General features: G+C 34.5%; 2 protein-coding genes across 8 annotated transcripts in view; one reads left to right on the forward strand and one right to left on the reverse strand.

Moving 5' to 3' along the window:
- Positions 1-15,461, forward strand: part of PIK3C2G (phosphatidylinositol-4-phosphate 3-kinase catalytic subunit type 2 gamma) — a 365,888-nt gene extending 350,427 nt beyond the window's left edge. For 4 of the 6 annotated variants that reach the window (XM_038576933.1, XM_038576932.1, XM_038576931.1 and 1 more), the window contains 2 exons: positions 5,953-6,078; positions 15,074-15,461. In XM_038576933.1, coding sequence (XP_038432861.1) covers positions 5,953-6,078; positions 15,074-15,226 — 279 coding nt within the window. In that variant the 3' untranslated portion in view covers positions 15,227-15,461. Of the gene's footprint in view, positions 1-5,952; positions 6,079-15,073 lie in introns of those variants that run through there. The other 2 variants (XR_005379904.1, XR_005379905.1) reach the window with 1 other exon arrangement.
- Positions 15,462-15,844: 383 nt separating this feature from the next.
- PLCZ1 (phospholipase C zeta 1) overlaps positions 15,845-16,545 on the reverse strand; it is an 82,814-nt gene continuing 82,113 nt past the window's right edge. The window contains exon 13 of one of the 2 annotated variants that reach the window (XM_038576941.1): positions 15,845-16,000. In XM_038576941.1, the coding sequence (XP_038432869.1) occupies positions 15,966-16,000 (35 nt within the window). In that variant the 3' untranslated portion in view covers positions 15,845-15,965. The remainder of the gene's footprint in view (positions 16,001-16,545) is intronic. The other variant, XM_038576940.1, reaches the window with a different exon arrangement.

Consider the following 16,545-nt stretch of genomic DNA (forward strand, 5'->3'; position numbering starts at 1 on the left):
CTCAGGTTTTGATAGCACTATCATATTTTAATCATCAGTTGATTTCTACCAAAGCCTATCTTATCATATGATTGGAAACATTTAAGTTAAAAAAAAAAAAGAACTAGATGGGAAATTCTCATAAATTATTCATCAAAAAGATAAGAGCCTATTAAATACAATTAAGCTTTGAATTAATCTACAGAAGTTATTTTTAAAGCATCTATCCTCATCACATTTCTGATAAAACTTGATCTAGAAGTGCTTTTACTTTGAATCTGGTGGTTTCCTTTGCATTCTTTGTAGAGGCCCAATATAGGGGTAGTGGTTAAGAGCACAAGTCATAATAAAACCTTTTCAATAAAATAAAGACCATAATACTGGCTCAAAGTTTACTTTATGAGAGTGTTTTAAATAAATACTCATTATGTGATAGTTATTATTATTATTGTATATGAAAAGTGAGTATCATCTTCATAAACTCATGAAAATATTAAAGGGTTGCTAGCATACCCTACAATGTGAAATAGTTTTATTTACTTTATACACAGTTTATATCGTGCTTTGTTTTTATAGCAATATGCTACTGTTTGATAAATTAACCTCTTTTTCAATATAGTTTTATGGTTAATGAATAGTTTTATTCATGAATTCATGAATAAAACTTCATTAACCATAAAAACAACAGCAGTAGCATTGAAAACCATTTAAAATGCTGTGTGCAAAGTAGTGCAAGAAAGGGAGGCAGAAATTAGCATATTTAATTATTTATACACCTAAGACAATACCATTAAGAAGTCAACATTGTGAGTAATGATTTACTAATATATATATGCACCTTAATTTTTATAACCTAAAAACAATAACCAAGCTAAGAATCTCCTATACTTCATTCTTAATTGAAAAAGAAGTGTCTGCATCAGTGATGCTAAGAATATGCTGAGGCCTTCATTTCCAGTCTTTTCAACTAGAAAAATTTACAATTTTTTTTCCTAAAAAATCTGATAAATTTAAGAAATGTAAAACAAAATTTAAACTACTATAAATTCAGTAGTGCTTTTAAAATATTAAAATTGTGTTAACAAAAGACCTACATATATTTGAAAAAATAGTAGCACATATATAAGAGACATATATCTTTCCTCTGTATGGAATACTTGGTGCAAATGTGGATCTAGCACCTAGCCTCCACCCAAAGGTCTCCAGTAGGCAGGTCTCTAATTAAATTGAATGTGCCTATTTTTGTTTCTTTCATGTACTCCACAAATGGGGTATACAGAGGGGAAAACTGCACAAGGTTGAGTAAGGGCATGAGAACAAAATTATTTTAGTTCACACTCTACCATCTAGTTGGCCTCCGAGAAATTGTCAGGTCATTGTTAGCTCCTAGAAGGAGATTTAAATAGCCTGTTGTACTTATTGTTAAAGAGATTCTTTTTAAGGAGTGAAGTGGAAAAAGTCCAGAGAGATAGAGAAGACTGTCATAGAAGACTGGACAAGGTGTCAGGAAAGGAAGACAGCAATCAGAGACCAAGTCTTCAGGGGAATGTGAGGATGGCGACTAAGGATTGGTTTTGTGATAAGTAATTATGTTACAAATCCAGTCTAGCTCCAGTTGCAGACAAAAAGGGGTAAAGAAAGGTAGTAAGAATCTAATTGTTTAATATGATCTGAGTGATGAGATAAAATCAAAGTTTTAGAAGTGAACTATTGAGATATCAGACATAAAAAGCAGATCTTAACACGAATACCCCATCAGCCATGAAATCCAACAAAGCACATATGAGGATCTGCTCCATCTGCAGAGGGATGCCATCAAACAGCTAAGCATTCAGAGTAAACCTTGGGAACAGATCTAAGACACATCCACTTTAGCCTTAGGAAGTTAAGAAGACTGCTAGATTTTATATTGCATTATAAATAATGATTCAATAAATAGCTATGGAGTACTTTCAAAGAGCTATATGCTATAAATATATAGCTCATCCATTCAGTCATTACATAACTATTTATTTAGTATTCACCGCGTGCCACACACTGTTAGGAACAGGATTTCTAGGAAAGAAAGGCATGCTATGAAAGAAAGGCAGAACTATGAAAGGAAAGGAAAGAATATGATAAAGGTAAGCCCAATATCAAAGGAAGATTTTAAATTTTTCATTGGAGATTCGAGACCCTTTGAAAGATTAGGACAAAGGAACTGAAGGTGGGGTTAGGGTAGTAGAATAGTGAGTAACCAATGGAGCAAAGCCCAAAGGAATTGTTAAGGGAGGAAAGTGTAAAACATTAAGACGGATTTGTCTTTTAAAGAATTTCTAAGCTCATAAAGGAAATAACATATATAAAACTTTTAGAAACATAAAAAAATGAGAAACATTTTAACACAATAACTAGAATATATAGAACTCAAAGTTAGGATGAGTAACAAAAATGAGATTTAGAAGACTTCACTTCATCTTTGAGTACAGTAAAAATATTAGCCAGAATTCTAGAAGAAAGTGTAGCGCTGTTTGACTTCAATCTACTGTGAATAAGAAAACCCTCTGGATGATACAAGGAAACTTTCCATTGTTTGGACTGAGCATCAGACTAAGAGCTCTGCATCTCCAAGCCTTATAACTCCTCAGGTCAAAGGGTTAAATCTTTGTCAAGGTCTAAAATGCAACCAGAGTAAAAATCCTAGGTTAAAACATTTAGACAAGCATGGGTTATTAAACATTTTGAATTTGAATTTAATTCAAAGGATGAAATGAGAAGTATTGATAAGAGAGCTAGAGTTGTTTTGTTTTTTGTTTTTTTTTTTTTAATAAATTAGCTGTGATCTTTAAGTAACAGGATATGGTGAGAGTAAGAAAGAAAGAAAATAACATCCATAAGTCAGCTGCTTTGGGGGAAAAAAACAAAAACAAAAAACAAAGAAGGACTCTCTGAAAGACCCAAGAAGTCAATGTCTGCATTGAAATCTGTTAAGGACAGAATAAGCCCAGTGCTGCTCAGATATAATGTACCCCTGATTTTAAATTGAAACCCGTGCTGTTCTATTATTCTAAAACCTTCAGGATATTCAAGGACCTTGTCAAGGACATTAACTTGGAAACAGAAACCCAGACCTTTCATTGCTAAATGCTTGGTGAAGGCTGGTATGCAAAATATCTTTCTCTGTGTTTGGGTTTTATTCTTCAGGCAGTGGGTGTGACATGATCAAAACAGCTTAATAGAAAAGTTAAGTACAACAGTGATCTATGGAATGAATGAAGGAAAGAGATGGGAAAACTAGGGCATATAAAGTCATTAAAATCCAGTTACAGTAAGTTAGGAAATAAAGATCTGTGGTGGAAGATGAACTGGGGCAAACAGGGAGGATGTTGATCTCAGTACACACTTGGATTTGAAAATCAGTGACAAAGGAGACACTAGAGAAGACAAACAGTATAACTTAATATAGGTTGAACAACTTAGAAAATTTTGTTTTGGAAAGGTTAAAGAAGGATAGAAGATAGATGTTGGTTAGATTTGATATTAGGGCACCAAGAAGATATTCAGGTAGAAATACAGATCACTAGGCTGGGATTCAAAGGATGAATGAACCATCTAAATGGTTCTCAATTAGGGTTAATTTTGCCCCCCCAAATGACATTTAGCAATGTCTGGAGACATTTTTGATTGTCACAACTAGGAAGATGTTGCTATTGGAATCTATAGATCAGTGATGCTGTTAAAATATTCACAATGTGTAGAACAGCCCCCTACAACAAAGATTATGTGGCACCAAATGTTGATGGTGTCAATATTAGGAAACTCTGTTCATAAATGCCATAGTATATTAGGGTTATCTTGTCCAATCAGTGTATATAGTATATTTATGTTTAATGTAAATTTAATTCATAGAAAATAAAAATAGTATCAAACATCTATTAAGTCTTACTCTATTTCACCCCTTGTCCTCACATTACATGGTGTATTTTATCTTTTGAATGCTGTAAGGCATATATCACCTTTATCCTCATTTACAGCTTAAGAAACAATGCACTGAAAAGTTAAGATACCTGCCAAAAGCCACATAGCTAGCAAGTTTGCGGGCCCAGATTGCAATCAAAAAGTCCATTTTCAGTACCATGATTCTAACCACTAAGTTGCAACATATAGTGATTATAGGTATAGTATCCTCATGGTGGACAAGAGAGAATTATATAGAGCAAAACATTATACTCCCTTCATCTTTCTCCCCAAGCCAAACCAAACCAAACCAAATCAGACAAAACAAAAGCAAATATTAATAGCAATGTCTTTTTGAGTCACTGAGTATTCCATTATGCCATTGATATATTTGATATACTGAGCATTTTGTCCTGGAAGAGGGCCTCAGAAGGGGAGGAAACCTTGAGCTCTTATCCAAAGCAGTAGTTTTGACAATCTTAGCATTTTGACATATGATATATCCAGATGTATTGTATCTAATTTGTGAGTACTAAAAAAAAGCCAAACTTTCCTAATGTAATTTTTACTATGTAAATTAGAACTGAGTAAAAATTAGTACTGTAATAATATCATACTTTCTTACTTTCCACTATGCTTTCTTGAGTGCTAAAAGAAAGATACAAAATTAAAGCTAATGACATTGAAGATGGTACTGGATGTTCACATGTAAATGTCACTGTGATTCAGAACACTAAAATGTATTTGTTGAAAATTACCAATTTAATAGTTAGAATGAAGTCAACAAAAAAAGCATTTAATTCCTCAAGTTTGACTTTTAAATCATCCTCTTTAAATATAAATTATATAAACATTTCTCTTTTTATCAAACTAGATATACAGAGTTTTAGTATGACTTACTCTCCACTTGGTCAAGATGACAAAGGTGAAACATTTCTTTGAAGTGCAGTGGTTTCCAAATTTTTGAAACAGTGGATTTATTCCTCAAATGAATATTAAGACATAAAAATATCCAGCAGCACCTGGGTGGGGCTCAGTTAAGCATCTGCCTTAGGCCCAGGTCATGACCCCAGCATCCTAGGATTGAGCCCCAAGTCCAAGCCAGGCTCCCAGCTCATTGGGAAGCCTGCTTCTCCCTCTCTTTTTGCTGCTCCCCTGCTTGTGGGATCACTCTCTCATGCTCGCTCTGTCAAATAAATAAATAAAATCTTTTTAAAAAAAGAGAAGAAAGAAAGAAAAAGGAAGAATGAAAATCCACAATCCTTATCCACAATAAAGAAAGGTAGAAAAAGAAAGAGAGAAGTTCTGAAGCCAGAATGGGGAAGCTGGGATGAAAGGTATTTGGGGGGACCATTTAAGACAAACTGAGAAGAGGGGATCCAAAGATCTAGCCATCGACAATATTGATCTACCCATCGGGCAGCACTTTAGGCAACTTTGGAGGTTCCATAGTACATAGTTTGAAAAGGATTATCCGATATATTTTAGGGTAATTTAGATAATAAAATTATCATAATTATCTTAAAATCTTGTAAGTATATTAAAGTTGCAAGTCTAACTGATATTCTAATTAAATTCTACCTTAAATGTGATATTATTTAATATGCATATACGCATCATTAAATGCTACATTTTATTTTATGTGTTAAACTTGCCATTTTTTTATTTGCAAGTGGTGGACAATATCCCGAGGCACTTAATTCCTGTCTCTGTTGTGGCTTATATTCATCTCTTGACCATTTCTGTCAAAAATGCAAATGTGTTTTTTACTGTAAAAAACTAAATTATATTTAATAGGCTTTTAAATATAGTTCTCTGACACAACACTTAATTTAAAATGGACAATTTTACTCTTTTACTCTGTGCTTTGGGAATATTTTTGAGCAATGATGTATTTCTTTTGATTGTTCTCTTATTTTCTGATAAACAGTACTGTAATAAATTTTGATCCTGCCTTTGGTCTCGGTTTTTAGTAGCTATGTATTTTTTTCTTTGATAGCAACATGCATTAATATTTATAACCATTTTCCTTTGCAGCATCTCCCAGATGGCTCTGCGCCCAGTGCACATGTTGAATTTTATCTTTTACCATATCCCAGTGAAGTTCGTAGGAGGAAAACAAAATCTGTTCCAAAATGTACCGACCCCACTTATAATGAAATTGTAAGTATGATTCATCTCTTGTCCAGTCGCTTTGTATTTTTCTTACCATTTTTTCAGCTTAACAACCAAATATGGAAAATTTGCAGTAATTGGCAGCATTATTCCATAAAGGGAAGACATTTCACAAAATAGCCACTATGTGCTGATCACTGTTCTAGATTCTATGGGAACTGGAAAATACAGATTCTGCTTTTAAAGCACTTATGAACCAATTTTCAAATTGTGGCTAGCTTCCAAGCAAGAGCCCAGGATGGCTTTTTGTTTTTTTTGGTTTTTTTTTTTTTTTTTTTTTTTTTTTTTGGTTTTTGGTTTTTGGTTTTTGGTTTTTTTTGCCTAACATCATCCCTGACTTCATCTTATTTTCTCCAACCTTATTTTCCTTTACTTGGTCTTCCTTATCTAATAACTTTATCATAGTGTATCCTGTGTATAACATAAACTTTATAAAATCTCCTTTGAAAACAAAAGAAAATAAGCAAGTACAAAGCACAAATTAAATTAATTTATATTATATGTAGCTCTCTAATTCATTTGTATTCCACGATTTGAATATCCAATTCCCTACTTTTTTCTGAGGCAAACCCTACATTTATTCCCTAGATTCCATCTCCTTTCATCTCCTTTGCACCTTGCTCAGATGATTATTTGTTTGCCTTTCTTAAGGCTGTCTCACCCACTGGATCCTCGGGTCAGAAATCTTAAAAAAAAAATTCCTCAACTCAACCTTTCTAAAGCATCCATATTTTCTTTCCCTGTGACCCCCAGAGTTTTGCAAAAGTGACTCACAGTTCCTGCTCTCACGTCATTGCTTCCTTTTCATCCTTCAGTCCTTTGTGGTGTGGATTCTGAACTTAATTGATGCTGCTGTATTAGAGTGACATCCGTGGACTCCTAATGGCTCTCTTAACTCCCTTCCATCTCCTCTGACCACTCACTCAATTTCCTTCATTGCCATTCTTCCTTTCAAAAATATTGTTGTTTGCTGGAGCTCCATGATCTACCCTCATTTTTCCTCTTGATATATACGCTCTTGAAATTACCTTATATACCTACAGATTTTCCTTTACCATCTCTATGTAGGTTGCATCTGAATTTATTCCTCAAGACCTGGCTTCTATCCTAACCTTTTGACCTGCGCTTCTGCCTCATTACAGGAGAACTCCGTTTGAATGTCTCCTAGGTACTTTTCAACCAGGCTTTCCTCCTTTGCCATCTCAAAAGATACATTCTAATGACACTGCTTTCTCTCTCACTCATTTTTCCAACCAATCCCCAAGTTTTGTCAGTTTAACAGTTTGATACACGTGCAACCATCTGCTTCTTGAATCCATCACCTTCTGTCTGCCCCACCACTGCTTATCTGTTTGAAGTCCCTGTGACTTTGGCCACTATATAATAGCCTCCTCTATGCCTCTTGCATTTTTCAATTAAATCATGCACATTTCTACCTAAGATGTCTTTCAAAAGCCAGTCATATTTATTTCTCTACTATTCAAAATTTTTTTCAAAGACTCCTCACTGTCTACTGGATAATGTACAGAATCCTAAACATGACATTAATATAGCCCTTGAAACATGATGCAGTAACTTTCCTGAGTTGTCTTTCTGAGTAATATCGTCTTCATATACTTAAAAAAATGTTTGAGATAATTGTAGATTCACATGCAGTTGGAAGCAATAATACACAGAGAATTCAAATAACCTTTAGCTACTTTCCCTCAGTGGTAACATCCTGCATGACAACAGTACAATATCACACCAGGAAATTGACACTGGTACAATTCACTGACCTTAATGAGATTTCACTAGTTTTACATGTGTTCATATGTATTCTGTCCTATGCATTTTAATTATAATTCCAGTTCGTTCTATGAATTTTTATCACATGAGTAGGTTTGTATGACCATCACCACAGTCAAGGTATAGAATTCCATCACAAGGACTCCTGGTGCTACCCTATAACCACTGACATTTCCCTCCCTCTAATGCCTACCTTCCCCTTCTCCCCATCACTGGCTACTAATAATCTGTTCCCCATCTTTATAATTTTGTCATTGCAAATGTTATATAAATGGGAATCATACAGTTTGTAACATTTCAAGATTGGCTTTTTTCACTCACCATAATTCCATAGCCATCTATCCAAGTAGCTGCATGCATCAGTAGGTTTGTTTCTTTTCACTTCTGAATAGTCGTAGTGCTATGGAAGTATAATGCTGTTCACCCATTAGAGGACATCTGGGTTATTTCTGGCTTGGGCTATTGCAAACAAAACTGTCGTGAACAGTAATGTATAATTGGTTTTTGTGTAAACATAGTTGTAATTTCTGTAAGATAAATGCTTAAGATGTAATTACTGGAATATATGGTAGTGGCATATTTAGTTTTGAAAAAAAATGCCATACTCCTTTTTATACCATTTTACGCTCCCACCAGCAATGTATCTAGTTTTCTCTGAATCTTTGCCAGCATTTGTTATTATCACTATTTTTAATTTTAGTTCTTTTGATAGGTATAGAATGATACCTCATTGTGGTTTTAATTTGCATTTATTTAATAACTAGTGATGCCGAACTTTTTGTCATGTACTTATATATCATCCTCTTTGGTAAAATGTCTCTTCATGTCTTTGCTCATTTACTAATTGGATAGTTTGCATTTTTGCTGCTGAGTTTTGAAAGTTCTTTGTATGTTATAGATGGTAGCCTTTGTCAGATAATTGGTTTACAAATACTTTCTACCTGCCTATAGCTTGTCTTTTCATTCTCTTCTCAGGGTCTTTCAAATTAAAAGTTTTTAATTTTCATTTTGTACAATTTATCAATTTTTCCTTTTATAGACTACAAGTCTAAGAACTCTTCACCTAGCACTAAGTCCTAAAGATTTTCTCCTGTATTTTTCTAAATGTTTTATAGTCTTGCATTTTATATTTAAGCCCATTATCCATTTTGAGTTAATTTTTGAATAATGTATGAGGTTTAAGTTGGAGTTCATTTTTTCTTACCTGTGAATGCCAATTACTTCAGCACCATTTATTGGAAAAACAATGCAACAAATGTCTTCTGTACCTTCGTCAAAAATAAGTCAGGAATATTTGTGTGCTCACGACCTTTTATTTCCTCATATCTAATCATGTTTTCAAGTCACATAAGACACCTTGTCATTCCCTGAATAGTCCTTCTGACCTCTGTGATGGAGCTCATTCCCTTTGCCCTTTCCACTCTTCTCTGCCAACTTTGAAGCTCACCTCAAATGTGGACTCTGAACCACTCTCTCCTCCTAGACTCTTATACCACATTTAACATCTTTTACTTAGTCTTACAGGCTTTTTCTTCCAGTATATTGTAAATTTCTTGAGGATGAGGAAAATACCTTATCTTCTTAGTATCTTTAATGCTTAGTTGTTTCCAAATAAATTTGTGGAAAAAAATATTTGCTGTAGTTTTGTGACACTTTATATGCATGTAAAAAATGTAAAACTATATATATATTTGTAAGTTAGTAAGGAAAGATCTTTTGATATTTTATTTGTCATGGTGTCAATAGCTAGAGATATATCCTCCCAACAGTATATCATTAGTTTTTATATCTTCTGAGTACAAGATCCCCTACATCAACATCAAGAAATTTTTCCAGACCTAATGCTATGCTTCAACATTTCTAATCTCAGGAGGGATGTAATGACAAAAAGCAACTTAACAATTCAGGAGTTTAAATGAACTTGTGTTTTATTTCAAGCTATCTGTATTATTTTAAAAAATAGTAAATATACATGCATGGAGATTATAATGCTTGTTGTTTCCATACATTTTCTGATGGCTTGTAATAATTCTGACTCCTCCCACATTCATGGCCCATTGATCAGAAATCACTGTAATAGTTTCTTCATCAGCCAATACTAATAGCTTGGACACACACTGTTTATACTTTTAAAACTGTTTTAAAAACAAGAGTCCATCATCCATGTCTACTACACCCCAATTTATACATAACCTAAATAAGCTGAAATGTGAATTAATATGTAGATAAGTGACTATTTTTAATAGTAATAATCATCATATAAACAAGTTTGTTGGGGAAGCTGGTTGAATTTAGAAAGCCATGAGATTAAAAAAGATGATATTTTAATTTTTCTCCCACTATGTTCTGTATCAATAGAAGAATCTTTATAAGAAATGCAAATAAAGAAGTAGACTGGTTTTACTTTCTCTCACCCTCTGTGATACAGGCCTCTCTCTGTGCCAAACCCTTTAATTATTTCAGTGCACCCTTAGCAACCATGTATATGTGTTTTTTAGGAAACCCACTAAGTTATCACATGGCATCCACCTTTTTTTTTAAGACTCCATTTATCTATTCATGAGAGACACACAGAGAGAGAGAGAGAGAGAGAGGCAGAGATGTAGGCAGATGTAGGCAGAGGGAGAAGCAGGCTCCATGCAGGGAGCCCCACGTCGGACTCTATCCCAGGTCTCCAGGGATCACACCCTGGGCTGAAGGCGGCGCTAAACTGTTGAGCCACCCGGGCTGCCCAGCATCCACCTTTTTAACTTCTCCCCTGCTTTGCTTCCTGAGCCCTGCTACATCAACCTCTCAGTATGACTGGGATTTCTCAAACTGCCAAAGCTGTGCAATGTTCTGGGAAGTAGGAGAGAATGACCTCACTCTCCTTTTTATATAAATCTCTTAAAGGAATACAAAGGGCATATTACAGTGCATCACCAATGTCCTACAAAGCTTTTCATAAAATAATTCTTTCCATTTTTATTCAGAGCTCTCTCTCTCTCTCTTCTCTCTCTCTCTCTCTCTCTCTCTCTCTCTCTCACTCACTCTCTCCCCCTAATACCCAGATTGAGAAAGGCTGAGTCAGGGATACTGCCAAGGGTCCCTCTCATATCCACCCTTCAGATACTAAGCTTTTTTGATACAAGATTTAGCTTGTCTACTTGACACTTCCCAGAGTGATTCCCAACAGACTTTGTTAGCAGTCTCCCTGAAAACCTCTATCATATACAAATCCATGTTGTGGACATTGGGCTGAAGGTAGGGTGGAGCTGACCCTTGGAATGCTCACAAAACTCTCCTACTGCTTTTAAGAAGCGGAGCTGGGATTCTAGCCCCAATGCCATTGCTTTTTCCACTCTGTTGCCTTTGGCATCTGGTTAAAAACTATCTTTTTTTTCAGTTACTCTTTAGAAATACAGATTATATTGTTATAGTCAATGTATTTTATACATTGTGTTCCTTTCTTACTGTTCTATTATAAAATATAAAGGAAAAAATTAAAAAGGACATTAGAATAGGAATATTCTATGTGTTTTACATTCCTTAAAATATCTTGCAGAATGTGCCTGATTATTTAGGATAGCAGTATGTATATGGTATACACAGTAAGTCATAGCCATTGTTATCTTATCATCCTCTCATTTTGATATTCATAACATGATGAAAATTCTATTTGTAAAAAAAAAAAAAGACATTGAGCCGTGATGTCAAACATTTCAACCAGGGTTAAGCAACTAGTTTTCTCTCTTTTTTCTTTTTTTTTTTTCTTTAAAAGATTTACTTATTTATTCATGATAGACAGAGAGAGAGAGAGAGAGGCAGAGACACAGGCAGAGGGAGAAGCAGGCTCCATGCCAGGAGCTGGACGCGGAACTTGATCACGGGGCCCAAGGATCACACCCTGGGCTGAAGGCAGGCCCCAAACCGCTGAGCCACCCAGGGATCCCCTTTTCTTTTTTTTTTTTAATTGGAGTTCAGTTTGCCAACATATAGCATAACACCCAGTGCTCATCCCGCCAAGTGCCCCCCTCAGCAACTAGTTTTCAAATCCAGAACTGCCAGATTCAAAACTCATATTGACCCCACTGTTATGCTGCTGCCCCTCCTCTTCACCCACAGAGTTCTCCCGTTCTCACTTGTTTTGAACTCTCCTTCCCATTATCCTGCCTCCTCACTCCCCTTCCCACCAGCAGTAGGCACATTCCAATTTCCATATTATTAGCCTTCCACTGAAGTCACTCTAAATACACTAAATATACTCTAGAATTATTTACTATACCCTCATGTCAAATAACATGCAATGAGTGCTTATATCCAAGTTAACAGATGTTAAGTACCCTGAAGTTTTTTCTGTTTGATGTAATAATTTCAAACCTACGAGTTCAGTATTTATCAGAAGGCAATGAAGACTTGGTGCATGTCTATGGGTAAAAAGTATTATAAAGTGAAATTGAAAGAGCTGTGCATTTTGGTTCTATTTATGTGACAACAGAATACATATTAAAGCCTTTGGTGAAAAAGTCTCAAAGAATATAATCATTTGTGTACTTCTTTAGCATTACCCACTAATTATTCATTGAACAATAAGAAAAGAGTGCTTTTTTTCTTTTTTACTTATTTTTAGAAAATTTTTGTTTAAATTCTAGTTAACATACAATGTGGGATTAGTTTCAGGTGTACAATATAGTGAGTCAACACTTCTATACATCACTCAGTGCTCATCACAAGTAAGAGTGCTAATTTTTTTTAACAATGTTATGGATGCAGTAAAGCAATTAAAATATGTATCATCTATGATGTGCGATGATTACCTGTCTATAACACTTCAGTTACTTTTCATAAAATAATTTTTGCATAACAAAGCACAGGGAAAGAAATCTATAAGGTAATATAACTTCTGGTGTTAAAAGTTTGTATTTTAACCAAAAGGCAATTAATTCTTAAAGTCATTTCTTGAGAATTTCAGCTTGCTAAAAACCAAAGAGATTCAATTCTGTCTGGAACTGTTTTCTCCAGACAACTAATCCAAAATACCAAGAAACAGCTGTTCTTTGTGTATTTGATGGATCTTTTTCAGCTATAATTTATTAGTGTTCAATATGTACCAGGCTTTGCAGTAAAACTTGCATTCATTATCTCTCCTATTCTTCCCCACAGTGCTAAAAGGCAAATATTATTATCGCCATTATGCAAATGAGAAAACATATAGTTAACAATAGAATCATATAAATATAAATTATTATGTGTCAGAGAAATTTATATCTTTAGATCTTACTTATATGATTCACAGAGTTCTTAAGCCAGACTTTCACAAAATCCTAATGCTTAGAGTTATTCCATTTTTCTCCTTCACATACAGTAACACTTTGAGGACCCCTTCATCTATTTACTCTGTAAAATAAATGAGTTTGTCTGCTTAAAGTGTTGTGTGAAGGAAAATGGAGGGTATTTTAGATAGTTCAAAATAGCCACTGTACAGAAAAGGAAAAGGAACTTACTCTGAAGTCTTGGAAAGATAAGAGTCCAGGAGGAGGGGATCCCTGGGTGGCTCAGCGGTTTAGCGCCTGCCTTCTGCCCGGGGAGTGATCCTGGAGTCCCAGGATCGAGTCCCATATCGGGCTACCTGCATGGAGCCTGCTTCTCTCTCTGCCTGTGTCTCTGCCTCTGTGTGTGTGTGTGTGTGTGTGTGTGTGTGTCTCATGAGTGAATAAATAAAATCTTAAAAAAAAAAAAAAAAAAGAGTCCAGGAAGAGATGTGGCTCAGAGTCCATACTGAGAATCCTGTTGCTGTTAAAGAAGAGGAATTAAAGTGGTAGGGCTTTGAGATTTTTAAGGCAGCCCTTGAAATCTTCTACTATCCCAGAGGAACTCAATAAATAAAATGGAATAATTTGAATCAGTATTCCTAAGAAACTGAAAAGATCATCTTCTGTCTGGAATGAGAGTAGGATGCTAGAAGAGGAGGTAGCCAGGAGCTGTCACATGAAGCAGGGTAGATTGCATTCACATGGCATATAGCATCTCATGTCTCTTGATTGAATTGTTATTTACTTGATAAGTAAATCATTGTTCAGAGGAGCTATCAGACTGATTTTGAATGGAATTTCACCGATAACTTTGTGTGTTCATAAATACCAGACAGATGCAATGCAATGGACCAGAAACCATATCCATATACACTGAGGAGCCTTCCAACTGACTCAAAGGGCTTCCCTCTCAAGTTTTTCCTCTGCTTCTTTTTTACATATATAGAGAACTCTTCTTTCTGTCTTGTAGCTTGTCTATAAAAAGCAAGTTTGTAGCCGCATATGAAACTCCTTTCTAAATGTGTTCTAAGTAGTTTCCCTGGCAACCATGTTGGATTTATACACAGCTCTCCCCTCCCTTCATAATGGGTAACTAATTTCTTGATAGTACTACACTTTTGAAGTTTCTTTACTACTGTAGGCACCCGGTGGTAATGCCCATTGCTTACTTCCTGGATATTATAAAACACAGTTGAACAGATCCCTTTTTAGAAACTAGTTACTTACATGCCTAGCAAGTGAAAAAGAGCAAGACACAAAACTCTACATATAGCAAAATTACAGCTCAGATTCTTAAAAAGTAATTATATATGTAAAACAAAAAAAAACACTGAAATGTTAACTATAATTATCTCCCAGGGGTGGAAATACAGATTTTCCTTTCTTTTTTTCATATTTAATAAGCATGTGTTTTTATAATTAAAAATTAAACCATTTTAAATAAAGTAAGCACAGAATGAATTCTTCAGATGTAGATGGAAATATTGTTATACTGCACTAAATTAACACAAGGAAATCTACTCTCCTCATTAGTCTTCAACAAAAAGAGATAGTGTTCAAGGTCCCATGTTGCACAGTAAATTCAAGGACAGTTAAAGGCGATGGGTATTTAAATTTCTTCCTAGAGAATAATTCACAGTCATATTAAATGTGGAATGGACGATTATTAATGGAATCAGAATAAATTCTAAGCTTCTTAGAGAAATATTCTGTGATCAAACTCCATTATGTTAGCAGAAACTTTAGCTTTCCAGAATTAGAGTTAGAAATGAAAGATTCTACATTAACCAATCTATTCCAAGCTAAATGATATTAACAGCTAAATATTTTTATTAAAAATAGTATCTTTAAATGTGCATTTAAGTATATCTGATTTATATTTTCATTATTCTATCCTTTTTTAGGTGGTGTATAATGAAGTCACAGAGCTCCGAGGACATGTCTTAATGCTTATCGTGAAGAGCAAAACTGTATTTGTGGGAGCAATTAACATCCAACTTTATAGTGTCCCTCTCAATGAAGAAAAATGGTACCCACTAGGAAACTGTATAATTTGACCATTTCTATCAACCAATGCATTATTCAATAGCTACTTATATCTTTTTCCATTCCTGGGCCTCTCTATCACAAGAGCAGGACATTTTTGTTGTCAAAGATAGCTTAGTGTACCAAGGACACAACATAAAGATATAAAAACTAGTCTTTATAGTTATATATTCTCTACTTGTGTTTCATTCTTTTCTTAGAATCTTATCTTCTTAATAAAATGTCAATTTATTGTGTAAAATTCAATATATAAAATAATAGCAGAACATTTCAATTTATCTTTTAAATCAAATATGTGTTCACATTTTTAAATTGTGTACCTACAGTTAAAGGCAACACTATTACTGTAGTTTCCAATACAGTAATAAATAAGACTCATCAATTAATTCAAGACCTAGCTATATCTCTAACAAATTTTTAAGCTTGAATTAAATATATATACCTACATTCTGACTTATAATCCTATTTATTGAGGAAATTAATAAGCCCAGGTTTTTTATCAGAAAAACAAAGGATAAATGCCTGAAATTCTTAAATCCAATTTTTGGAAGAAACTTCTTTGTAGTTTCTTTTCAATGTCAATCAATTAATCATCAGTAGATTTCACCCTACTACAGGCATGATCACATTTTAAATTTCATTACCCCTTAACTCCAAAATGTCAAACTCTGAAACTCTCCCCTCTGATCAAATCCTCTTCTCTTTGCACATCAAGAATTTCCCTTAATTCTGAAGCTACTTCCATATCCATCATGACCTGAGTAGACAATACTTCAGATTTCCACCTGAAAAATAAGTACAACTCAGTATTATGCCACATTCTTTAAGAGAATCAAATAGGAGTTCTCTTTTAGTGCCTGCCATTTAAGTGACTAAAAAAAAAAAAAAAAAAAAAAGTTTAACTTTTGCTTTTTTTAATGCTTCACTGTGAATAAATTACAAAGTAACTTAAGCTCTTATATATGATCATCTACATAACCATATAACATGTAAAGGACTCTAAATCTATTCATTGAAAATATTTGAGTACCAGCCTACAAGAGGCAGAAAGGCAGAGCAGACAACTGTACTGAAAGGAAAAGTGATTCAGACACAACAGCAGGGCATAAGCAACACACACAGGATACTCTACTGAAGTGCCAGGTTCTGGTGAACAGGGGACACTGCACTGCAAGGCACTTCAGGACCTCTTCACCATGAAGTCACTACTTTCAAAAGCAGAAGATATTGCTGACTTTCTTAAAGTAGAGAAACAGAGATGTGGGCAAAATGAGGAGACCGAGAAATTTATCCAAAATGAAAGGATAATACAAGCCATAGCTAGACCTAA

This window comes from Canis lupus, chromosome 27 (genome assembly GCF_011100685.1).
Source record: "Canis lupus familiaris isolate Mischka breed German Shepherd chromosome 27, alternate assembly UU_Cfam_GSD_1.0, whole genome shotgun sequence".
NCBI classification, from domain to species: Eukaryota; Metazoa; Chordata; class Mammalia; order Carnivora; family Canidae; genus Canis; species Canis lupus.